This window comes from Trichosurus vulpecula, chromosome 5, assembly GCF_011100635.1.
Source record: "Trichosurus vulpecula isolate mTriVul1 chromosome 5, mTriVul1.pri, whole genome shotgun sequence".
Lineage (NCBI taxonomy): Eukaryota > Metazoa > Chordata > Mammalia > Diprotodontia > Phalangeridae > Trichosurus > Trichosurus vulpecula.
In genome coordinates this window covers 92,728,714-92,756,211 of record NC_050577.1, presented here as the reverse complement: position 1 = coordinate 92,756,211, position 27,498 = coordinate 92,728,714, and the positions used below count along the sequence as shown (strand labels likewise).

At 35.8% G+C, this 27,498-nt stretch overlaps 1 protein-coding gene across 4 annotated transcripts in view; it reads right to left on the bottom strand.

The window, feature by feature from the left end:
* The window catches only part of KMT2C (lysine methyltransferase 2C), a 297,401-nt gene that overhangs the window by 42,227 nt on the left and 227,676 nt on the right, over positions 1–27,498 (bottom strand). For all 4 annotated transcript variants that reach the window (XM_036759103.1, XM_036759101.1, XM_036759102.1 and 1 more), the window contains 12 exons: positions 22,309–22,447; positions 21,884–22,098; positions 19,337–19,410; positions 17,689–17,871; positions 15,167–17,056; positions 14,230–14,504; positions 11,360–13,170; positions 9,694–9,805; positions 7,567–7,633; positions 6,109–6,172; positions 4,099–4,331; positions 1,060–2,745 (listed from right to left, as the gene is read on the bottom strand). In XM_036759103.1, the coding sequence (XP_036614998.1) occupies positions 1,060–2,745; positions 4,099–4,331; positions 6,109–6,172; positions 7,567–7,633; positions 9,694–9,805; positions 11,360–13,170; positions 14,230–14,504; positions 15,167–17,056; positions 17,689–17,871; positions 19,337–19,410; positions 21,884–22,098; positions 22,309–22,447 (6,749 nt within the window). The remainder of the gene's footprint in view (positions 1–1,059; positions 2,746–4,098; positions 4,332–6,108; positions 6,173–7,566; positions 7,634–9,693; positions 9,806–11,359; positions 13,171–14,229; positions 14,505–15,166; positions 17,057–17,688; positions 17,872–19,336; positions 19,411–21,883; positions 22,099–22,308; positions 22,448–27,498) is intronic.

Genomic DNA, 27,498 nt, shown 5'->3' with positions numbered 1-27,498 from the left:
CTTCCTCATAATGATAGAACACCAAATGTTTTAAGATATAGAAGTAAATATATATTCTTATCAATAAAAAAGTTGCCTGATACCAAGGAGTGAAAAAATATTAAATTCAGCATATATAAAATCATTAACAACATTGTAAAGAATTAAAAACTTCTGCCTCAATGATACTATTTCAGAACCCAGAGGGAAAATGTAAAAATGTATCTAAAGATGAAAAACAAAGCATTAATATTCATTTGGAAGGAGTTTGATATTTAAATGAAGAAATAAATAAATTTTAAATAAGCTAAGCTAAAACCCTAGTACCACTGGTCACAACAGAGATTTCTGGAATAAACCCAAAGGTCAACATAACCATGAACACCACACCACACTAATGAAGGTGACTTTTCATCAATATGCCTTGATGAATATCCATTAATTAAGTTCAATTCCAAAAATATTTCTTATACGCAAGGGACCAAAGTACTGATACAAAACTGAAAAAGACAACTAACATCAAAATCAGCAGATACAATAATCAGCTAATAGAGCAAGTATTAAGTATAACACACTGTAGGGGACATAAAACATAATAAAATATTGTCCATTCCCTGGAAGAACTTTTGCTTTAATCAAGAAAATAAACATAAAGTCATGTATGTAGAATAACATAAGCCAGAATGCTGTTTGTTCCACAACTGAGGTACAAAGGATTATGGGTCCAAGGGCAGAAAGAGAACATTTGGAGGTGGAGATATGAATTATGGACTAGCATTAAACTGTTCCTGTTACCTGTAAGAAAATCTTATAAATATACACCAAGAAGCTAATTAATAAGAGTTTTAACACACTAAATGCCCACTACTGAAGACAGATAGCTCTTCACTGAACAAAGCTATAAGGTAGTAAAAAGAAAGATTAACAGAAGATTAAGTTTATTTAATTTATAGATTCCTAACTTGACCACATAGAGAAGGGGGAGAGAGGAATGGAATAGTGCCATCTACAAAATAAACATCATGAAAACAAAAAGTGAAGAAAAAATCCTGGTGATTTTTAAGAGTTGTTGAAACTTACCAGACCTTCAGCTGATTTGTGCTTCTCTATTAATTTGTTATTCCCAGAACCTTCTTCTTCTATTCTCAAGCTGTCTTCGGATTTTTTATTTAAAAGGGAAGATGTCTTTTTATTTTTCAATAAATGTTTCAAAAGTTCATTCCCTGAATCTCCCTTTGAGAGAGGGACACTCACTAACTGGGTTGGACTCTGGGCTGATGTGACAGCCTTTTCTTCTGTTTTAATGCCAGTTTGATCCTCCAGTTTGGGTTCAGTTTGGCTAGGGCACTGTTCTGCCTCAGCCTTTTCCAGTTTAATTTCTTGAATATTTTTAGGGACTTCTGGGGTGAACTTTATAGGTTCTGAGTCTGCAGTGGACTGATGATGTGGATTTCTTTGTGAAAAACCACTACTGGAGAGATTATCTTCCAGTTCTGAAGATGGCTGATTTATCTCCTCAGTTGTAGTTGAAGGGCCCAAGGGTTCTGCTGACTCTTGCTCTAGCAGATGAGGAGTAAGCTCACTGGGTGTGACCACCGTTGGGGTTGAGGTAGGTTCTGAAATACTTGGAGTTGGTGGGGCAGTTATATCTGAATGTGGAGTTGATGGTGCCTTTGTTGACTCTGCATCATCATCTTTCTTTTTTTTCCTTATTCTTTTCTTTTTCCCTTTTTCTTCTGGAATTATATCAGAATACAACTGAATAAGAGACTGGCTTGATCCTGGATAGTTTGGTACATGAGGCATGGTAGTTTCTTGAACACACGGAGGACCAGTATTAGCTGTCTGTGGTGTTGCTGGAATCCCAGGAGTAAAGGAAGGCCTTATTTGGCCTTGTGTAAAATTGTTCCCAGAAATATTTCCATGTGGTTGTTTGACAGAATGGAAACTTGGACCACCACTAAGAACTGGTGGATCAGGTCCAAAAGGGGCAGGGCCCATATGCCGTCGTTCATTGGTCTGCATAAAAGTTTGATTGGGGGGTGAATTCACAGATCCCTGTTGCATACTTTGCTGTTGTAGTCCTATTTGCTGTTGGTGTTGTGGAGACTGCTGAAGAGGTCTAGGGTGTGGTATGAAATCACAGGGTAAGTCAGAATTGAAAAATGGAATCTGGGACAAAGACCTATTATTCAATTCTGATCCAATCATGCCATGCTGTTCCATTTCTATTCTCTGCTGCAAAACTCTCTGCCGGTCCACTTCTTGCATGAGTTGAATTCGTTGCCTTTCCTGCTGCTCTCGCAAACGTTCCTTACGTTCTCGCTCTTGAAAACTTTCACTGAAGGGGTTATTGTCATCAAATTCTACTCTGGGAGGTGGGCCACTCTGTGGATTTGAATTTGAAGTAGACCCCGGGGTTGAAGCATTAGCCTTTATTGGTACTGGAGGCATTGGAGGCTGCATCCTTGAAGTATTTAGAGGGAGGCGAGGAGGGGTATTTGTAGGCTGCCAACCTGGTAAATTTGGCATTCTTGCAGGATTGGCCTGACTAGGAATAATAGGTGTATGCTGTTGGTGTTGAAGCTGCTGTGATGCTATGGGAAAATTTGGCTGACTTATTGCTGCTGGTGACCCTCCAGGAACCATTGTGGGCTGAGGCTGGACTCCCGGCATCAAGACAGGTGGAGCCATTGCACACTGCTGTTGCTGCTTGATTCGGTAATCTTCAATAAGTTCAGCATGTTCTTTTTGTTGTTTCCGAATCTGAAACACAGAAAGGTCATTTATTTGTAAGCAATATTCATAGCAAATTCATTCATTCAATATATATTAATTGAACACTTATTACATGAAAGGCTCGGGGAAAAGCTAGATCGGTCAATATATCTTGGCTGGTCATGTAGGTAATAGCAAAGCAGGCAATAAGACCTCAAGGGCCTACATTAAATTAGATGGAAGGGATTCAGAAGCTGAGACTAGAAAAATTTTTTACTGGACAACAGCAGGACTGGAAAACAAATTTTTAACAAAAGCAGTTTTAGATAAATAGTATTCTCATCACCAGTATTTACTTATCCCTCCTCTATCTACTCTACCATCTACCTAACCAGGCCTACCTGAGCTATCTAATACATAACATTCCATTTTGCTTTCTGGGTAAGGACCAGAGCACAGATCAGGAGATCAGTGACCACACCTCTCCTGGAAGCACTAAAAACTTACAGACCCCTAGAACTATCTGTGAAAACAGAGTGGTGAAAAAGCTGGAAGCTCAGCAGTGATATCCCACTTTCCCCAATGGTCAGAGCCCAACTTTAACAAAGTTTAAGTTCAAAGTCAAAGAAACAGGCTGGAAAAATGAGCAAACAGAAAAAGGACCTGACTGCAAAAAACTACTATGGTGACAGGGAAGCTCAAGACAAAACTCAGAAGACAGTAACATGAAAATATACAAAAGTAAAGCCTCAGAGGAAAACACAAGCTAGACACGCACAACAAGAATTCCTAGAAGAGCTAAAGAAAGAGATTGAAAAAAAAAAGGAGAAAAAAAGGGAAAAGAGATGTGAGCCATACAAGAAAATTATGAAAAGAGAATTAACAACTTAAAGAAGCACAAAAAGTCACTGAAAAACTTCTTAAAAAGCAGGATTAACCAAATGCAAAAAGAGGTACCAAAAATAGACATTTAATGAAGTAAAAGGCTTTCAAGTATTCCTAATGAAAAGACCAGAGTTGAAGTTTGGTAGGAGGAAGGAAAATGTCTTGGAGTTTGGGGTGAGGTTGGTGATATGTGGGATGCAGGCAAGGTGTAAATTGATAACAGTTACCAAAATCTGGCTTGGGTGATAAATTTAGATAGAATACATCTCAGAAGAGGAGGCATTATTGAGGGACAAAAGTAGAGCATTAGTCCGGAAGTGGCAGTGATGAACCAGGAGTATCCTGCCTACCCTACCATAAATCAGCAAGTTTCTGAGGGGCTGGGTATTCTGATATTCCTGCTATTAAACACTACTAATAATGAATATTTTCATACTCATACCAGGAAGAAAAATTTTAAATAGAGTACTAACGATGGTTTACTGAGCATCAATTTCCTTCCTGCAAGTCTGTTACCTGTTCTAGCCGTTTCTGAACCATACTCTGCTGCTCTGTAACATGCTTCAGTTGTTCTGCATCTTCTTCTGGGAATTCTCGTCCAGCTTTTTTGGCGGTGCGTTGCTTAGCAGAAAGAGCCTTCTTAGATTTTCTGTGCAGTCCAATTTGTTCTTCGAGATATTTCTGTTGCATCTGGAGAAGCTGTTGGGTCTCTTGAAGCCATTCTTCATACTGCTTTCTTTGTGAATCATCTGAGAAAAATATCAAAATTGCACATTTATTAATATTATTAGTGTATGATTGATATAAATTCGATGAATCCATTCATTTTTTTTCAAATGTTGGTATATGATAACTTTACTTAGCCAAAAAATTTTCACTGTATATGTAATGTGACAAATTTGAGCCATAATTAGCAAATTTTAAAACAATATTTTGTTTTAAATGGAAAAGCATGTCTACCTCGAAACACTGGAAAAATAGCAACAAAAATTTACTGAAAAAGATGGAATTTATATTCATAAAATGGATAAAACTTTCTCAAACTGAATATCCCATAAAAGTAATTATAGCATGATATCTAGATTACTTTTCATATATACTCAAAGACCTTCTAAAACAAGTTTTAAGAGATCCTACCAAAGTCCAATGCATGAATAATCCTCTCACATTTTCTTCAGTTTACAAGGTTGCTCCACTTTTAAATGTAAAGGGACATTGTTCCAAAAAGGTAAATACTCTAGAAGGTCTTAGAAAAGGCTACTGTAATTTAGAATTTGGTGTTCTATGCAGACATAAAGAATGGTAGGTATAAAATAAATTCAACAATAATATCTGTCAATTTCATAATTACAAATCTATAAACAAGGAGAAATAGGGAAGCACTAAACTCTCAAATAAGTAAGCAGTTAATGACATTCTTGCTGTTAATGCTTGCCCCTCTTCCCATACAAATACAGTTTTTCTTCATCTTGTAATGTCTTTATTCTGAAAGGGTATTTCACTCCTATGCATTGACAACAATCAATACTAGTAATTTTATAACAGTATAAATCTTCACATGCCGTCTTCTTATCTTATGGTAATACACAGAAATGAATGAATGTAACTCTAGAAGGATCCTAGCTAAAAAAGTATCCATGTTACAGAATGTCATTATACATTAAGAATTCAACTAAAGTAAATGGGCACAGTAATGTCAGAAAAAGCCAGTTAGAGAAGTTTGGTATGTTTTAAAAAAATATAAAAATATATTCAAAATATAATTATGGCATACCAGGAATTCAAAAGGTCAGATTCTGGGGTTTATTATTAAATGCAGAGAATCTAGTACACGTGACTGTTGTGTCCAGTCAAGCAAATTTGGAAGGGATTTTCAAGAACAGGCTTTTTCACAAGGTTTCAGAAGTTCTCCTTCTGGTGGAATAAGACCTACCGCAAGGAAAGCCTTTCTGGTTTCGGGAACCAGGAGAGCAGAGGTGCGCAAAATGAAAAATAATGGTGAAAAAAAGTTAGCTAAACAGTCTGGAAATTTCAGATAAGTTCAACTGAGATTGAACTTTAAAAACCTATCCTGAGCGTCTAATGAGTTCCCTGAGGGTAATTCTGTAACATACAACAGGGTACTGCTGCACTTCTGAGCTGTAAACCAAGCTGTAACCCAGTTTGTTTTCTAAGCATATTCCCATTATTTCTCCCATAGTATATTCGTTTATTGAATGTGTGCATTTTAGATAGAAAGCCTTCAGAGAAAAACAAGACTGGTTTAACTCAATAGTCTATAAATTCTTAGCCTGTATTCATATATGTACTGTGTTCAATATATGCACAAGCAAGAAAAGAGAATGAGAAAAATGATTTTTCTAATGCAAATGCTCAAATCTAACCAATTCTTCACACACATAAATGATTCAGAAATAACTAAAAAAGCAAGCTCAGTTATATGAGAAAGACCAGGGGAGAATACATATATAGTAAAGACAAAAATTCCCCAGAATACATGTAAATTATTAAAAGATTTATACTTACTGACAAATCCTGGACCAAAATTTGGAGGATTAGGCCTAGAAATCTGAGGCGTTAAACTGCCATCCTAAAATGAGTAAAATGTATAAGAACTGTTTTTATAATCAAACATTAGACAAAAAGAAAACCAAATAGAACTGGTAAAATATTTTTAAACACACTATAAAAGAATTAGAATCTTTCACTTTTACAAGGTAGAATGAATTTAGTGGTCATATTTGAGCATTTGTAATCAGGTCAGAATTACTTCACTCTTTTCAACATTTAGTAGTATACATGTAACATGAAACTAAAGCACCCTTGAGGAAAGACTGGCAAAGTTAACTCATGAGGAGTACCACTGTGTAAAGGATTAATGGATCATCAAAGCGGGACTGCCCTACACCCTGCACTATAGTATTGTAGGCAAGTACTACAATACAGATTAATCTTATCTTGAAGTTCCTTTGGCTGTTTAGCAACTAAATTTTCTGGGATTAGATAGAAGTTGTACCAGTGTACACTGACTTTTACTTTATAGGAAATTATTTAGAGATATTACGATAGTTTGTATTATATATTGTATTAGTAATTAGTAATTTAGGAAATTAGTAATAGTATTAATTGTATTCATAAATTGTATATTGTATTAGTTTTTTCAAAATTAAAAAAACACATAAAATTGTCTGTAGTTTAATATTAACTCCACTTAATTGATTCATCTTTCTTAAGAAAAGTTATAAACAAAGCAGCAAATACAGAAAGCTGACATTATTTACTTTATTTTCTATATTATTTTATTTTTTAATTACATTTACAAGTTACATATTCTAATAAGATAAAAAAAGGAATAAGCAAATTTATTAATTAATATGAGGCTGTATTTCCTGCCAAAGTTGAGATTAATACTTCTACAGAAGTGAAAGAAGCTACTGAAAACTCTTCAGATATGGCAAAAATACAAGCAAAAGCAAATTTAAAATATCAGATTGATTCATAAAATAAGTACTTTTGAAAAAAATTATCACTTTCCCTAATCATTGCCTGATTATTTCTAAAAATACAGTATAAAATTTATATGTAGAAAAATAATGTAGAAATGAGTGGTCTACAAATAAGTAGTTCTTTAGGCTTATATCATAAATGTGTGAGGCAGAATATTTTCATTTTTATTCTGCTGCCAACTGAATTCTATGTCAAGTTAACAAAATCACAGCATATCTGAGTAACAAAGTAAAAATATCCATTTTTTTAAACTTCTGTTATGCTTATAATGAATTATTCAGAATAAACTCTCATGTATAAATAGCTCTAGTGTCCTAAGTTATAACACTACATACCAGGGTTCAAATGATAGATCATTAATTATTTATGATTTCGCTTGATATATCAGAGGCTTTACTTAAAAACAAAACAAACAAATAAGGAACCCAAAAGGGCAAATTAGACAAGGAAGCAAAATTACAATGACAAGTGGCATACCTGAGCAATTGCCTGCTGGGGAAGATTCTGGCCTTCACCACTCTGTGTTCCAGACATAAAGGGAAACCTGTAAAAAAGGATGCATCTTTCTAAAAAAGGAAGCATTTTGCAACAGCAATTTGTGGAATGATTTAAAGCAGGATAAAAACTTTTAAATGCCTCGTCATTTTCTGTACCAATGAGGTAAAATAAGCAACACAACTTCAAATCAAACTAGAATCTATAAAGCATAAAATAACAACTATTACTAATAAAATTAGTCTTAAGGTTTTAACACATTCACAGCTATCAACTTGATTAAAAAAGAGAGAAGTAATTCTGTTGTATTTTTAAACAAATCACATCCATATATTTGTATTATTTTAATTGGTAACAAAAATCCCAAGTGCAATGTAGTTCAAAAAGTGAACTAATTCAAATTAAATACGTAATGATAAACTAAAATGTTCACAATTTTCTGAAGTTCAAAACATAACTCAAATGAACCTGAAATTTCTGAAAGATATTTCAAATACCAGATATTTATTCTTCACATATTGTTTAATATGTCAGGGTAAATAAAATTTGCATTAGCTGTGTTTGCTAGACTCAAGGCACAGTGCCAAGACAAAAAATGGACACTATTTAATATATATTGAACTTAATTGAACAACAGGAAGCTAGAAGACAGAGCACTAAAGCTGGAGTCAGGAAGACTTCTTTCTGACTCAGCTTTAACAAAAAGGGACTACACCTACTTATTAGGGTCATAATGATTAAATGAGATAACATTTGTAAAGTGCAAAGCAAAGAGCATAACACAAATTAGGCCACTTAATAAATGTTTGGTCCCCTCTTGCCCCACCTACTTTAAATTCTGCCTCAGGCATTTTCTAAGCTGTGTGACCTTGGACAAGTCACTTAACCTCTCTCAGACTTAGTTTCTTATCTGTAAGAAGAGGATCACAATAGTACCAACCTACCAGGTGGTTGTGAGCAACAAATGACATCATATTTCTGCAATGCTTTGCAAACATTAAAACACAACATTATCAAAATTATTATTTTTAATTAACTGATTCACATCTCACCTGTGCAAGATCTCCATTAATCAATCAAGCATCTCTCTCCTATAATAACACTATGTAAATTTTGGGGGGCACTTAGAGAAGTAACTCATATAATATGAAGCACATGTATACATCTTGCTTCCCTAGTTCAACTGTAAACTATCCAAGTACAAGGATTATGTCATGTACAGAATACTTTTGAGTACCCTGAATGCAGTCAATATATCAGTATGGTCAAAATATATTTATTACATTGAAATACTGGGTTAGATAAGCTGCTCAGAGTTTAAAACCATGTCTGGCACATAGAAGGCATCTAATGAATGCCTGTTAATGTGGTATTAATGAAATATTTGGTGCTGGTAAAAGTGAAAGGGAACTGTTACCTAATCCCTTATAGGTAACCCTCAATGCTGAAATAATGGGTTCATTTCTATTTCTGTGCTAACACTAAAATGGTTCCCAAATAAAATCTCACATGTATTTCCATTTAATTCTACCTTTCCCACCCGGTCTTCTGCCTCCTTTTTAATAAGTAATATCTAGTTTCCAGGATCCAAAGAAGTACATTTTGACTTTATCATTTACAATTTTAATCCTATGTAGTAAAAATTCTACCTTTTTACTCCCTCAGCTCTTAACCCCCCTTTCTCCCCTCAATATCCTTTTAGAGACAGATAATATTTAATTTATTGATGCAACAAATAAGAATCTTTGCCTCAATTCCAATCTATTTTTCCTTTTGCCTTTCACAGTTAAAAAGCCCTACACATTTATGACTCCTAATCATCCATGAGATAGTTAGCATTAAAAGAATCATTTATTTAAGGCAAAACCTTATATATTTCTACCATTAGGTCAGTCAAGCCAGTATTTTCCAAACCTTTTCCTAAAATATGAAAAGAAACTTGCTCTGAATCTTAGATACTACTTTACTTAAACTTGGAATTTATTCTTTCCTAAAATGTAAATCCCTAAATTTCTGATATGTTTTCTCCAAATTCTAGGAACATTCGCATTAAATCAATGACTTCAGTAACTTCTAGTCTCAAAAGATTAGGGGCCATCTTTACCTTACCTGTTCATAACCATTGGTGGCATCCCCATATTGTTTTGAGCCATTACTTTATTAATCCCTTTAAGAGCTACCATTTTTGCTTTCATTATAGGATCTGTGATTGCATCAAAATCTAAAGAAAGAAATTATCATAGTTATTTGCACAGTCTCATAGCAGAATATACAGTGTAAGTAAATAATTTCCTATGACAATAAATGTTACTTTATTCTTTATATTTGTGTTATTCTTATGATGCTGGTTAAAAAATTCTTATTATGAGGATCTAAATTAGATTTATTCCTATTTAATCAACCTATATTTGGAAATGTACTTTAATAACACAGCCTATTAAAATTAAGGTTAAGATGTTAAGGCAGAATTTAACTTCAATAAAATTTAACACTATATCCAAAATTTCAATTCATCCAACCACTCCCTTATGTTTAGTGATTTCTAAGACAGTTGTCAACGAATTAAAATAAATAGCAGGGGAAAAACATGAATTATAAGGTGCCATTCCATTAATGAAATAGAAAGGATTTAAGTAAGAATCACTGAAAAAAAATTGGATCTGTAAATTTTTTTGGTGAAGAAACTCTTGGGTAAGCAAACTTCCTTTAGCAATGCAGAGTGGCATGTTTTGGCAATCTGTAGTCTTAGAGTTGCCTAGAGCACTGAGAGGTTAAGTTACTTCTCCAGTGTCACACAGCCAGTATATGTCAAAAGTAGGACCGGAATTCGGGTCTTCCTACCCTTGAGAAGGGCCCTCTATCCAATAATAAATGCTGCTTCTCTAAGAACAAGATATGTAGCTACCCTGAAAAGAATTATTCCTCAGTGAGAAAGCTCTGGTTTCTAACTCTAAACTACCCCCAAATTTTGAGTGCTTTTTAAAATTTCCTTGGAATGTTACATTATGTGTGTGTGTGCACGCGCGCACACGTGTGCCACATGTATACAAGTGCAAATCCTGTCCTCTCATTCAGGTAAACCACTGAAGAATAAGTTAAGATATTTTATTATTTACTGAAGTATGGAAAAAAATTTATAAAGTATTTTTGTATTCATCATTTAAAGTTACGGTAAAAAAAATACTTTTTACGAATTTGCTTAAATTCAACAATTTCATAAGGACATAATACTGTTCTCCCTCATTTTTTATAATATATATGAACATAGTGGTCCATTACTACACTGTATGAAATAATAGATATGAAGAATGCAGAGAAGCATGGGGAAAAGTATATAACCTGATAGACCCAATGAGCACAATACACATATGACGACAACTTAAACGGAAGTAACAAAAAAAACCCCTCAAATTAAACCTGATGTAATCATGACAGTGAGAAAGAATTGAGAAAATGCATTGTCTCTTTTCTTTGCATATGTGGGAGAGTTTGGGTGTGAACCACAGTATATTCTGTTAGACTCAGCTGACATAGGGGAAAGTTTTGGGGTTTTTTTCCCCCAACACTTTGTTACAACTGAAGGCTCTCTAGGCAGAGGAAGGGATAGGGATATCTATTAGTAAAGGAGATAGAAAAACAAATGATATCAAAATATTTTTAAAAGAATGAAAATGCAACATCAAAAGCAGGTTTTGAATTGACTTTGAAACTTCTCATTCTCAATGGCTGCCCTTTTGAACTAAATATGATATATAAGATGTTATGGAATTCATACCAATATTGGGGAAGAATGGTTCAGATCGCTGGCGAATCATGGCTTGCATCTGTCTCTGCTGTTGCTGTTCCTGCCTTTCTTGATCCAAAAGATCCTGGAGAAGAAGTGGTTGTTCCTCTAGAAGAAGAGGTCTCTCTCTATTCTGCTGGGCTAATGACTGAGGAAGGAGTAATTGCTGGGGACCAGACATGCCACTTAGACCAGATGGATTTGCTACAGAGACAGCCTGATTATTAGGTTGTCCTGTCCCAAAATTGTGATTTGCTGACTGACTGTGGATAAATCCTGGATTTATAGTCATACCTTGAGAAAAAGTATGGTTCATTCTGGAGACCACAGTCATATTAGAATTCATTGTATGGTCTAAAACTGGTCCAGAAGGGGGCATTAAAGTTGTAGGCAAACTTGACACATGATTAGACTGAGTAGCTGGCAAAGAAGGTGGAGGAGATGCCAACGGCTGTATGTCAGAATTATCAGATTTCTCATTAGCAAGTAAACTTGAGAGAACTGGAGTTGATTCAGTTATGCTACAGGCACTTATCACGTCTTGAGTAGGCATCTGGGTGGATCCTTGTACATTTGTGTTTGACCCAACAGTTTCCTGGTTAGTCCTATTATCAATCAGATCTTGATTGCAAGATGTTGAAGAGGTCTTTTCTCCTCCATTTAACTCGGTTTCTGTAGAAAGCTGAGTACAGGCAGTATTTGCAGAGCTTTCACTTTTCTCTTTTTCAGATTTTGCTTCCTCTTGTGAATTTGGAGAGAGTACTTCTGTTTTTATCTCACTGATAACAGTAGATTTTTTCTTTGGAGAGTGTTTATCAGAAGAAACTACAGTCTTGCCAATCTTTTCATTCTTTTTTGGTTCCTCGGTTTTGCACTGCATATCCAATTTATCATCAATTGGGACATTTAGATCCAATTCTTCATTAAACATACTTTTCTTATCACCCAGGTCAAGTTCAGGATCTGTGTATGCAATAATATCAAATTCTCCTGATCTCAAGAGATCATCAAGATTGGGATCATTTGTTTCCAGATTGCCTAGGGTGTCTAATTCATCTCCCTTGCCATCCTCTGGATCCAGATTTAAGTTCTCAAGATCTTCATCATCCAAGTCTTTGACTTCAACCCCCTCAAGATCTTTGACATCTAGATCTTTTACAGAGGAATCATCAGGATCAAGCTTTTCTTCTAAGCTATCAGGAGGCTGGCTGGATATTTGTAAATTAGTAGATTCATCACCTGATATTGGAGTTGGCAGAGAACTCCCTACAAAATCATTTCCTGGGGGATGACTCAGAGAACGCATGACCAGAGAAGATGGGTGGACAGTTGAGCCCGACTCTTGCTGAGATGGTGGCATATGGTCCAAATTTGTAGGCACTGGTAACTGATTAGCTATACACTGGGGTGTCCGCCTGACTGGATCTGTGTGTCTCGGACCTTGAAAGTCTGACCGTGGTATAAGGTTCCCGTGCCTATGGTGTTGGGAAGTTGGTTCCATGACATTACTAGCAGAAATGTTGAAAGGAAGCCGTGGTCTTCCATCAGGGACCCGGTGCCGCAATTCAATAAATGCCTGACCCAGTATATTATGCTGTTGAACTTGCATACCCTGTGGTGGAAAATGCTGAGCAATACCGACGGGGTTATTAATCTGTGAGTTGCTCAAGGGCCTGGGCATATCTACAGACATTGATCTTCGAAGCTGTGGAGGAACTCCAGGGCTCTGCATCTGCTGAGGGGGCACAAGGAAACGTTCCTGACTTGATGGTGGACCGTGGCCCCCACCTGGGAATCCAAATCTGAAAAGACATGTAATTCAGGAAGTTAATATTTCTGACTTAAAAAATAAGGCTAAAATTTATGGTTAGAAGCAAAACAAGTTTAAACATAAATCTTAAATGCAAAATTAATAGGTCTATTAAGTGCTAAAACAAAATGACCTAACAGTAAAAAATAAAATCATCACTATTAATGATTTATTGCGCACCGGCATGGAAGTCATTAGTTAGGTATCACATAGGAGAATTAGTATTTATAACTGAACTCTAGAGGCTTGTGGTTTAAGGTAAACAAAACAAATGTAGAATAAAGACAAAGACAAGTGAATAAATATTTAATAGATAAAACAAATGACTAACTAGAAACCCATATCCATATTGTGGGATAGTGCATCAAAACATTTTCAGCGGATAGACATGTTTAGATTTTAAAGGTTTACTGTCTTTTAAAAGTCAGGTAGATTTTTCAGAAGAGGTAGATTTGTGAAATTGCTTGAATAAAGGCATGAAGTTGAAGAAAGTGAGGGCATGGAAATATTTCCAGGAACATGGTACTTGAATGATTGACTGAATAAGATACAGTAGCAGAGAAAAGAGATAGGATGATGCTTAAAAGGTAAAAAGAGGTAAAACACAATATATATGCCTTTTATCCCCCTTACTTTATGGAAATTTCCTTAAAATATTCAGCCTCCAACTCACCTATTTAGAACTTGATTTTAAAAGGTGGAACGACTGAACTGCCATCACATTATGGGTGAATGGTGTCATAGATTGTACTAATTGAACTTTTCTGTTGACTGCTACTCATTATCAGACCCATTTGACAAGTTATAATGGGGTTCTATAAAATTTCAGTAAGAGAAGCATGTCTCAATTTTTGGGAAAAAATATTCTTGTTTGCTTGCAACTCTCCTCAGCAGCATCAAAAAAAAGTTACTGTCTGCATTTTCAGTAAGGAGGAGACAGTGGAGCAAGTAGAAGCCCCAGTGACTCAAACTCCTGCATTAGCTGGGATTTTTACTTATCTGTTCCTTAGCTGAGTAACGATCTGAAGCTGGTTACAAAATAAAACATTACCTTAGCCCAGGATGTCTCATTCCCACGCCACTGGAATCAGAAGGAAATGGTCCTCGTTGCTCTTTTGGGAAAAGAGGAAATCGAGGTCCACCAGGTGGAACAATAGGAGCTCGAATATTCCCAGGATAAGGAGGTGGAGGCCTATTAAAAATGGGGTTGAGATTTTCTGGTGGCCAGTGCTGCAGAGACCCAGGGTCTTGTAATCCTTTTTCTTGGCGGATAGCATTTTTTTTCTGTTGTTGCTGCTGAAGAATGATCTCACGCAACTTCTGCCTCTGATTAGGGAAAAAAGGACCAGAAAGTCCAACAGAGTTGATGGATTTATAATGGACAAAAAGTTTGAAAAGACAGCACTTCATGTATAAATCTAGCAATATAAAGTTTTAAAATATCCAGTTTTTTTTTTTTAAAAAAGACTTAAAATTTCAAATGATTACTCACAGTTATGCAGCAGCTTACAGGAAATGACAGTTAAATCCTATTCTTAGGCAGGAAGCAAACTAACCATTTAAAAGCTACTCCCACACACAGACATAAAACCAATCTTTAGGAAAGATATCACAAGTAAACAAAGACTTAAAATTTAATACTAATTCCCATTCTCCAATGAACTTGATTTAGCTTAATATGATGAACACATATATTAGCATCATGGATTTAAAGCTGGATATGATCACAGAAATAATTTATTTCAACCCTCATATTTTACAGATAAAGAAACTGAGGTTTAATGAGGTAAAATGACTTGCCCAAAGCCACACACTAAATAGCTATAATTTGAACATAGGTCTTTAGACCGAAAATTTCATTCTTTCCACAAGATTGTGACTTCTTTCCAAGACTTTGAAAGCTTTAGATACCTTTGTACTATTATAAAATTTTAGGTAAAAAGCACCAGGCATGTTTTTCTAAGCATCATGACTGTATAATAGTTTACCTGTCTTAGCTTTTCTGTATCTGCTGGAGACATGTTTATGGTATTCTGTGTATCTGTTCCAGCTAAAGTTGGGGCAGGACCAGGAATTTGGGGGATAGCAGAAAATTGCTGTCCTTGAGAATTCATTGGAGAATTTGAAGATGCATTAAAATTCCCTTCTGATCCCGGTCTTGGTTGATCACCAACATCGTGGCTAATTTGACTAGTTCCAAAAGTATCAGACTGAGGTCTTGGAGTCATTGGAGGCTGATCATAAGGGTCATGAGCTGGAGATGGTGGAACATGGCTAAATGTTTCTGACAAAGCAGGACCTGGTGGCCTTGGTGTTTGAGAACATGTATCTGATGGCCTTACAAAAGTTCCTGGCAAAGTTGGCCCTCTGTTTTGTGCTGCCTGCAGGAAAGTATCTTGATTTGGCACAAGACCTGGTCTTGTCAAGGGGGATCTAGTAAAACTTTCTGGAAGGCCTGGTCTTGGAGATGCTGATACCTGTGAATAAGGACTAGTGATGGTAGGTCTTGGTGTTCCAGGAGGATGAGCGTAAGGATCAGTATGCCTTTGATTAGCTGGTGATGGAACAAATAAATCTGTCTGTGCAGAGGGTATGGGTGTAGAAGACTGCTGAATATATGGATCAATAGTGGTGGGTCGTGCAGTTGCAGGAGGTTGGGAATAGGGGTCTTTAATAGGTCGAGGTGTTCCTGAGGATTGGGAAAAAGCATCTGCAAGAGGATGAGGAGTTCCTGGGGGCTGGGAATAAGGGTCCTGAGAAGTTTGTCTGGACATAGCCCCAGACTGAGAAAAAGATCTTGAAGGGTGAGCAAAAGAGTCATTCATTGCAGGATGTGGAGTATGGGGAGGCTGGCTATATGGATCACCAGAATGATTATGGGGAAAACTATCTACTGGCCTTGGTGTTAAAACAGGCCTTTCATAGGGATCAACAGATATTCGTCTTGGTGTTTGCGGCACTGATCCAAAAGGATCTTGTGGGGATTGAGGTGGGTGCATTGGAGGCTTAAAAGGACCAGTATTACCATCAACAGAGGCAGGTGTCAATGGAGGTCGTGTATATGGATCAGGTATCCGTTGTCTTTGAAACCTGTCAGTCCTAGGAGATGGTTTAGTGAAAGGATCATTAGTTCCAGCTGTTAAAGGACCTTTTCCAGTTTGTTCCATGACAATGGGAGACCTTGGTATACCCAAAGGTTTAGAAAACTGATCAGTCACGACAGGCCTGGGTGTGTCTGGGGGTTTTGCATAGGGATCACTACTAGCAGAAGAAGAAGAACACGCATCCCTGACAGAAGAAAGCCTACTTGCAGTTGTCTCAGTTACTTGAATGGATCGAGATAAGGGAGTGGTGCAGGTTTCCGCTGATATGCCAGAATTCCTTCTGGGAAAGTTCTGAGCCCCGGGAAGTGGTCTAGGGGTTCCCACCATTTTAGCATAAGGATCCACTGGAGACGGGGGCCGTGTGCTTGAAGAACCTGATGAAAATATGTGTGGCGATGGCGACTGAGGAGTCTGAGATGGAGGAAGGGCTTCCTGAACTGGGATGCGGACAGGGGTCGGGGGAGGAGGTGGTGCTTGGGGTTTTAGAAATACATCATCTGAAGCTGCTGTAGTCGGGGGCCCAGGAAGTTGTGGTTTTGCAAAAAGGTCTTTGTGGAATGACGGTGCAGGAGACATACTTCCATTACCAGGCTGAGGGGTTAGAGGGCTTTGTATCCCACTGCTAGGTGTATCGGACCCAGACTGGTTTACCAGTGGTTGGGAACCAAACTGCTGCTGTTGCTGCTGTTGCTGCTGTTGCTGCTCATTTTTCACTTGTTCAAGTTTCTGTGTGGCTTCAATTTTTGCTTGCTGTTTACTTTTCTGACGCATTTGCTATTGAAGGAAGAGAAAGAGATGAAAAACTTAACAGTCAACATCAGTAAAGGAAAGACTGGTCTGTCTGGCTGTTGTATAAGAACAACTCTACTAAAAACCCACTTTACTGCAAAAAAAAAAAAAACTCCTTGAGAGCAGGGATCATATAATACTTATCCCCAACTGCACCTAGTACGCAAAATTTACAGAGCAGGTATGCAGGAAACAGCTGTTGAATGAAGAACAATTTAAATATCTATTAAACACCAAATAGAATAAAACTGTTTTGAAAACATGAAAATTTTTGGTTGCTCTGTACTAAGAGCTATAATTCTACATGTAAACACATCACTTGGCTTTTACATACGGATAAAATTAAATTTAGAATAAGAAACAGCTACTTATGTTTACACAGTGCATTACAATTTAATGAGTACTTTCCTTGTAGCATTTCTGTGAGGTAGATATTCCACAAATTATTATCCCTATATGACAGCCTGGAAATTTCATTTTTCCAACGTCACAAACAACTGTATGATCAAGGCCTCCTAACTCCATGTCCATGCCTCCTTCTCCTATACTATCCTCTTGGTAATCAATGCCTCTATCTGAAAAGCATTAAAAAAAAAATCCATCTAAACAAAACATACCTGTCTGAATTTCCATTCTTGTTCATGTTCAGATTCTCTTTGCTTTAACGGATCTTTAAATAGATCTGAGTCAATACGAGAGCTAGGATCAATATTATCCTGCTGTTGCTGCCTCTTCATGGAATCATTTGACATCTGCACTTTATTAATACGTTGAGCAGCTCTATTATCTCTGGCTTTTTGCTTTGAGGAAAAAAATGACAAGATGTTAAGCTGTAAATACAGTAATTTCTTTTTCACATGTGAAAATAAAATGTTAATTTAAGGTAAACTTAATAAATAAAAGAAAAGAACAATTCGGATTAATTCCTTGAAATGGAAAAATACTATTTCTTAGGTCTCATAGTCTTTTCTATGAAAGACCCTGTATTCTAAACTGCTGACACTCCATTTCATTTTCCAAAACATTTGAAGATGCTTTCTGAAAAGTTTTATGATTATCTACTAGTGAGCATGGGTACAAAGTCCAAAGAAAAAATGTAACACTGAATTCATATTTATATATCATATATTTTGAGGAACATAAGACTTGGTATTGTAAAGGAGAATAGTTTTAGTTTAGACAGAAGGAAAAGAGACAAAATTAGGATGCAGACATTGATTCTTTAATGTTCAATTGGAAGTGACTGACAAACATTAAACCAGCCTATTACTATTCTGGGAAAGTTCAGGTGCTGGAGATAAAAGTATTTTTTTACCTTCACTAAAACAAGCTTAGTAGCTCTCTGTTTAAGCATGCTATATTAGTTTTAGAGCAGTCTAATGAATACCAAGATGGAAAAAGAAATGAACTACCTACAAGTAAGAGTTTTCATCTGAGTTTAAAAGGCTTCATCTGCCAAAGAGCAAAAATGCTCTTTAAACTATAATATGAATCCAAAATAGTATTTCTTAGTAAAGAATATATCTTAAATGGTTTTTAAAAGTCTTTGGGAGAAGATCAAAATTAAAATTTGTAAACGCCTTATATGAAAGCCTCAAAGCCCTTTCGAACTCTCTGTCGCTGACAATAATAATGACCAAATAAAACACGGCTGTCCAAACACTTGGATAAGGGATGGGGGAGGAGACAAGGAAAGAGAATGCGCTCTCCTCAAAACAGAAAGGTCTTTCTATTATATCTAAACAATTTCATTAAAAAGAAAAAAGAAAGGTTCATTTTAAATATCAGAGAAACTGAGAAAGGAATCTGACATTTGTCCTCCAAGTATGCTGCTCTTTTGAAAATGGAATATTTAATTTCTACATTATTTTTTCTTTAATTAATCTATTTTTAGTTTTCAATGTTCACTTCCATAAGATTTTGAGTTCTAAATTTTCTCCCTATTTCTCCTCACCCCCCACTCCAAGACTGCATATAATTTGACATAGGCTCTACATATACATGGAATATTTAATTTTAAAATAAAATGAATGTATAAAAAGTAGCTTATTTTCAAGCTTCAACAGCTTTTTAAAAACTAACTTATCAAAACATCAATCTACATTAAGACCCAATGATCTACAACATAACTTTTAAAGCAAAGCTTTAAAAAAAGCTTTAAAAAAAAGTATTAAAATGGAAAGTGTTTTTGTAAATCCTAAGACTTTGAAATGACATGACATTATGACATAAAACATGTAAACAGGGCAATTATTTTTAAAATACCACATATGGAGCTCTTTCCTGCGAACTTGCTTTTCTCCACAATTTAGCAATCTGCTTCACTCTTGTGGCCCAATCTAAAACAAAACAAGAACAGGTTCAGAAAAGGGACCCCTTTGTACTGGCAGCCCGTGTGGAAGTGTGACTTGTTCAGGACCCACATGGCTCAGACAGACAAGATTGTGAGCACTATACCTCACATTCAAATGTTATGGCATGAAACTGAGTTCATAAAATGGAAAGGATACAAAGCACATTAAGTAATGGCTGCATAAAAGTCAGGAACGTACCCTTTCAAACCTAGAAAGTGTGCTCTAAAACTAAAAGGTTAACTATTTTGGATGATACTACTTCTAATTGGAGCCACATCAGACCCACATCAAACAAAATTGCTTGTGTGACAAATACAATGAGCATTCATCACAACAGAAATACATAGTGGGAGCAAATAATTTTAAGCACTTTAAAAAATAAACAAAAATACATAAAAAGCCTCACAATTCCACTGGTTGGGGCAGGGGTTATTCTAGTGATCTCATCAATGAATTATTTACAAAATGAAATTTGATGAAGAAAATACAAGTATATGTTGCAAAGAAGAATTATTCCAGATTATTAAATACTTCCAAAAAATTTATGGCAAAAACAGCAAGAAAAGTTTGTGGTGTGATGTTGGACTATATACTATACATTCAAAAAAGATAGTCAACTGAACTAAATAAAAATAAAGGGGCAGAAACAAGAGCAGATTTATGACTTGTCTTTCATAGTGACTACACTGTTAGAATAGGCTTGATCCAGTTTAAACTGATTTAGCTACATCTATCCATCTAATTACTGATCCATCTATCTACTTCTCTATCTATCTGCCCCTATTAGGTGTACTAGCTCCATTTTATCTATTTAGCTTATAATTATCTTACAAAATAGTTATAATCATATTATTTATTATTGTAAATAATACATTTAGGAAATGTAAAAGAGAATGGTTTTTAGATTAGAAGGAAAAGAGACAAAGTTGGAATTCAGACCCTGATTCCTTAATCTTTAACTTGAATAATGTAAATAATAATATGATAAAATAATACAAGTAAAATCATTAAATCCTACTTCACGTTTCAACATCAAAACACACTGTGCTGTTAAGGAATTAAATGAGTGTCCCATCATGAATAGTGAGCAGTTGTGTGATGTCCAGCATAAATAAATGTTCCACCCAGAGTCGAGATATCCCTGCTCTTATGCCATACTCAGCACTTAAGAGCAGTGTGGCTGTAGACAAGTCATTTAACCTCAGTTTCCCCCTCTATGACTGTGGCGTGATAATTCTAGCATTGCATGACTTCTCTGTGGTTTTACATACATATACACATTTACACACAGACACATACACACAAAATACTTTGCTTTCCTCACAGACACCATCAGCTCAAACTTTTTCAGGCTTTCTCAGTGGCCTACATTTAATGCCATGCCTTCTAATCTTTATAGCTTTATCTGGGGCTTTTGCTTTTCAACACACTTTCTGCATCTGCCACATGGGGATTTACTGTTATTCACTGCCACATGCTAGACTGTCATCCAGAACCATAATTATAACCCCTTTATAGAAGACTACTAGAACTACATATCTAGTCCAGTTTTACTCCTCAACTTTAAACGCAGATCAAGATCTGTTGAACATATTGAACTGGATATCTCATGGACCTCTCAAACTGGACATGTCAAAAAACAAACTCATTTTTCACCCTAGACCCTCTATTCTTTCTAATTTCCCTATTTCTGTCGAGAATACCACGATCCTCACAAACAAGGTGGGACTCAAATGTCAACATCATTCTCATCTCAATACACATCCCCAGTCAGTTAAAAGTTTTCTTTTCTAATTCCACAAACTCCCTCACAACAAAGTCCATTCTTTTCACTGATAAAGCCAGCCACCTTGTAGTGTTCAGGAACTTACTACTTCATACCCAAATTAATATGATGGATTCTTAATTGGTCTTCCAGCCTGAAGTCTGTGGCCATTCCAACACATTTTCCAAAAAGCTAACAGTGATTCTCCCAAAGTATAGTAATAATAGTATAATTAATTAAAAAAATTATTATTTAAAATGATACTGACGATGACGGTAATGCTAATAGATCCTATTAGTGTAATGTGACATGAAGTAATTGTTGTTCAGGCAGTTGTTCACCTAAATCTAAAATGCCCTTCAGTTTGCAGGCTACATATTTAGCCTATATAGTACTGATTAAAAGACTGTAACATAGAAGTAGATGCGTAATGGGGGAGAAAATGTCAAGAAATCTACGACTTCACAATCATAGAAGGTGAAAGCTTAAAAAAACTCTACCCATTCTCTAGTCTCTCCTCACCATAAACAGAAGAAGGGGCAGAGGACTCTGGTATAGGGCTTCTGATAGTAAGGCCAGAGTCCTTTCCACTTCAACAGAATGCGTGAACCGGCCCTAATAAACGGGTGGGGGGGGGGGTTGGCGAGAAGGAAGAAATGCATATTAATTTAACTAATTAGCACACCAACTGACCTGGGAATTCTTCCTTGAGGTTGGGAAAGTTGATGTTGGTATAGAGAACAGGTGCCACTGTGGCTATTTCACCTAATGCCTCTTCTTTCTCCCACTTGAGAGTGCTTCTCTGGGTGTTAGACAAAGTATCACCTTCTCCTTCCATAGCTGGGGCTGATGATGGCCAGGAACTATGAGCATCATTCCCCATTGCATTCAAGGCAGGATTTTTATCCCTGTAAAAATACACATCTCAGTTTCATAACAAAATATTCCTACATGGTCTACTGTGATCTAAGTTTGGAATCACAGGACACGTCTAGGATATAGTTGTGTTTTATTTTAGCAATAGGTAAAAATTTCTTACCACAATATAGATTAGGTACAATGAAGACCAATCTATGCACATTTATAATCATCTGGATTTAAGTTGTGGAATTATTTACCTGGTATCAGTATATGGGGACTGTGTTATAGAAGAGAAAGTTCCTAATCCATTTCCAGGAGTCAAAGTATTATGAGGGAGGTGAGGACTGGGTCCAATGAGGCCATTCATAAGTGGCATGCGGGAAAAAACACTGTCTCCTTGGGATGAGAAAAAAAAAATTTAAGTGGTTAGATTTATATTATAGCTATGACAAATAAGACAACTAAGTATTTAAAGTCTCATTCGTCTAATTCTTTATACAAATTTAACTCCTAGACTGACATATGCCAGAGGGAAAAATGGCTTAGGAATGGGAGTGGAAGATGGCAATGTACATATGAATATAACTAGGCACATGGAGTTTTTAAGGGCAGGTGATGAATGTCATTAATTACAAATTAGGATGACCTATATTTATAAGAAAACAAGCAAAGAAAGAAAGGTTTTATTCACCCGAAACACAAAAGGCAAAAAAAGATATTCCAACATCCTACAAGTTAAAACAATTAGAAAGATTTTCACTAATGCTCAAGTTATTTAAGGTTTTGTACTTTATATCTATTTATTTATTAGTCCAGCATGCAATAGATTTAGAATAAGAAGGCATTAATTTAATTTCTTCCCTATTATTACCTCTATGACTTTGGGAAAACAAATGTAACAGGCCTCACTTGTTCTCATCTAAAAAAATGAAGCTCTTTTCCCAAATCTAAATCCTAGATCACCAATACCAATAATGACTATCAACAAATACACAGATGAGGCACTTTCTAGTGATAAAAAAATTACATAAATAAACTCACTAGACTTTAAACAACCATATGTTAGTTAGGTGTTTTGCTCCCCGTCCCGTCCCCCGCCCCCCGTCCCCCTTGCTTTCAGTGATAAAGTAGAATTCTATGACTGTGACGTTGAAAAGTTGGGGTAAGGGGGTGTGACGGGGAGGAAGAGAGAAGGAGTGGGGGGGAGAATGAATACAAATCTATGGATGAAAACAAAGGCCTAAATAAAAATTTAAAACCAAAAAAAAAGTGTTAATTACTTTTGCTCATTTTTTTTTCCTTGGAAAAAATATTCTTAAGTGGGATGGCTATTAGAAGAGAGTAACAGAAAAATTTTGGTGATGTAAAAAAGACATCAATAAAAAATTAAAACACACACACACACGCACTCATGCACGCACAAACACATGCAAGCAATACTACAAGTCCGCAAGATTAAGAGTTCTCAGATGGGCTGAGCAACTTGAATCAGGACTCACGCTAAGGTCTTTTTGAATATATATCCAAAGCCCCGTCCATTATGGAAAAAGCTACATTCTAATATAGTTAAGTCTCAAAATCTCCAAGTTTAAAGTAAAAACCTATTCACTTGAATGTGTATTACATATATAGCACTGTGATAGCTGAAAGTCTACAAAACATGTCTTTAAGGAGCTGATCATATACAGGTTTTGTTTCAAAGATGGTAAATTCAAGACGATGTAGGTGTTTTATGCAGGTTTTTGCCTGGTGGAAAAAGATATTTGAACATCTATCTTTTTTTGCTTTTGTAACCTCATGTCCCCTAATACATCCAGGGTCAAATATAAAAGCATCCTTTTGGCATTCAAAGCCCTTTATAACCTGGACACATTCTACCTTTCTAGTCGCTTAAACATTAGTACCCTTTATGTGTAATTGAATCTATCAATGCAGGATCTTCCAAGCATGCAATATAACCCTTAACTTTGAGCATTCTCACTATATATCCACAATGACTGAACTCTTTCCCTCCTCGCTTCAAGCCTCAGCTAAACCTCTACCTTCTGCAAGAAGGCTTCCTAATCCCCCTTAATACTATTTCCTTCCTTAAAAATTATGAGCAATTTACAATGGATCATACCTTGTTTGTAGAAAGTAGTATTCATGGTATCTCCCCATTAAAATGGGAGACAGAGGACAAGGACTATTTCTGCCTTTCTTAGTATATTCAGTCCTTAACATACAGTCTGACACAAAGGAGGTGCTTAATTAATGCTTGATAGTTGGAAAAAAAATTTTAAGAGAATAATATACATGGTAATGACAAATAAGAACAATGTGCTGGTTTTAAAGGGAGGGCCTAGGAGTGTCTGGGCAGAGACAAAGAACACATCTGTTCTAAGCTTTCGAAGTGTACACCACATGGTAAACAAACTACTGAGAAATATAAATGCTAGGTAATTTAAAAACACTGCCCTTAATCTGGTTAAAAGTGACAGACTAAAATCTTTCTAACAGAAATTCAAAACATTTTGAATGCTGAAATTGTGAGGTTTAGGATGAGATAATTCAGTTATTGTTTAAAGGAAGGAAAAGCAAAAAATAAAAATATATCCTAGAATAAGAACCTAAAGGCAAGCGTGGGAAGTTATAACTGTAAATCAAGAAAACTAATTTCCATAAATTCTTGACATTCCAATAAAATGGAGTTTGGATAGATGCAGGCATTCCCTTCAAAGGCAGAGATCGAAATTCATCTACCCTGTGGAACTTTTGTTGACTCCATTTCATAAGTTCACTACAGGATGAATTCACAAAGTGTGCTAATGGGCTTTCTTCACTTTCTTTGGAGAGTACTCAAATACTACTGGATATTCAAGCACTCTCCATGTAACTAGCCCATCTTATTTGTCTGATGACCTACCTCCCTTACTGTCCTTCTCCTTAGTAATTCCATCTTTGTTACATGAAAAATTGCTAAACACACATTTAAAAAAAGCACAAAAATCTCACATCTTTCTGACTATACTATAACTCTCCAATGTTCTACTATCTACACTACACGGTCTAATAGTTTTCTTCAATAGTCATATATTTTCTATTAAAAAAAATTCTACCATATAATATACTTCTTTTTTGTGTCTTTTTCAAATAACTTTATTTTTATCAAAATAAGAGAAAAAATGAATGACTAAAACATGTAAATCATTAAGAAACAGTGTGGATAAGTAAAGAAGGATCAGTGAAATATATAATGCCAAGCCAAGTCAAAGTTAACAAGCACTTATTACATGTCAGGTACACTGCTAAGCAATGAGAAAAGAAAGAAAAAAAGAAAGAAAGAACATTGTTTTCTAGGGGCTTACATTCTAAAGGGGGAAGACAGCAGGTAAAAGAAAATCTAAAAAGTGGGTGGAGCTGAAAACAAGATGGAACCCCTACAGGTACACATAGGAGGAGGTCTGAAGCGTAGAGAACAACAGAGAGATGGGGGGTCTGGGAGACGTCACTGAAGCAGAGGGTCTGGGACAAACCAGCCAATCAAAAGGAGAAGTTGCAGGGGCAAAGAATACTTCTAATGTCAAAGTCCAGGGGTAGAGTGAGTTTCCAGGATGAGGGGGTATCTATGGCATGGTAAACAGTGTCTAGAGTCTAGACATTCAGCAACACATCTGGGAGAGCAATGAGGACTACCCCTTCATCACATGTATAAGGATGACATGGAAAGTTATAGACTGAAAGATAATAAAGTGATTCAACCAGATTTTTTTAAATGTATGGAAGAAAGCAAAGGGCAATGCAAAAACACAAATGTGCAGAACAGTTTTGAAAGAAGTAAAATTTATTTTATAAACCAACATATTTAAAAACAAAGAATATGAAGTGGAGATTCACAATTTCACGCAGCATCCTTTTCTTGCATTCTGTTTGTATAAGTTTTCTTTTTTGGTTTTCAATTTCAAATAACTTTTTTTTTTAAAGATCAAAAGCATTAAAGAGGGGCAAGTAATATCATGTCAACAAACATTTACTAAGCACAGCCTATGGGCCAGGCTCTGTTTTAAGCACTGGGGATATATAGAAAGACAAAAAAAAAACAGTATCTGCTCCGAGAACACACATTTAGTGGAGGAAACAACTATGCACAAACAAGATAGATACAGGATAAACAAGGGATAGTGTCAGAAGGAATTCACTAAGGCTAAAAGGGATCATGAAAAGCTTTCTATAGAATATAAAGTTTTAGCTGGAAGAGGAAAGAAGCCAAGTAAGGTAAAAGAAAAAGTTGAGTATGGAAGAGTTTCAGGCATGAATGACAGCATAGTCAAAATGTTCAGAATAGGGAGGAGTGTCTTGTTGGAGCAATAAGTAGGCTAGTTATTTGGCATGCGGAGTATGTAGAAGGGAGTAAGGAATAGGATGTTTGGAAAGGCAGAAAACATAGATTTTGGTTGTAGCTCTGTCACTTACAATTTTACTAGTATCACCTTGGAATTCACTGTTATGATAAAAGAATTAAAAAATCTTTCTACCTGAAATGAATTGAATAGATTTTCATAAGGATGGTATTTTATTGCCTACTAAAGGATTAAGCCAATGAATAAATAAATTATAGTACTTTGTACTATTTTACATTTCACTATCATGCATTCATGACACTTGATGATTTCCTCCACCATATTATAGATCACCAAGGCAGCTAAGGCAGTTAGGTAGTGCAGCAGATAGAGTATTGGGCCAGAAGTCAGGAAGACACGTTCCTGAGTTCAAATCTGGCCTAATAAACCTACAGGTGTGACCCTGGACAAGTCACTTCACCCTATGTGTCTCATGAGAAGGAAATGGCAAACCAATCTATCTTAACCAAGAACACCCCAGATAAGGTCATGAAGAGTTGGACATGACTGAAAAACAGTAGATTAATAACAAAAATACAAATGAAGGGAACCTATGACTCTAAGAAAGTGGTTGAGAATTACTGATCCGACCATTGCCAAGTAATAACACTTCTCATCCCTGTCCCCAAAGCAGTTTTACTTTTCTATACTAACAATTAAGAATATGCCCTCCACTGAATCAGGCATATTGTTTCTCACATAGACACTGAAAACACGTTGGTTTATTTGCTCTCAATTGTAAAATAACTAACCACTATTTTCACTTACGCCAAAGGGTAATTTCTTGGAGGGATGGAAGACATTGAAGATCAAAAATCTTGTTTGACCTTATATCTAAATAAACTAATTTAATTAGTATTGAATAGTGAATCATATTCACAAACCTTTTAAGATAAAAGCATCTGTTCTTTTACTACACACTGGGAATACTGAAAACAAAACGCCAAACAACCATGCCCCTAAAAACTAAACAAAACAAAAATACTCACGAATCAACTCCACAAATATAAGCAGATAATTAACTAATGGCAAAGATTTTTCCTTCAATACTATTTCATTTTAAAAATT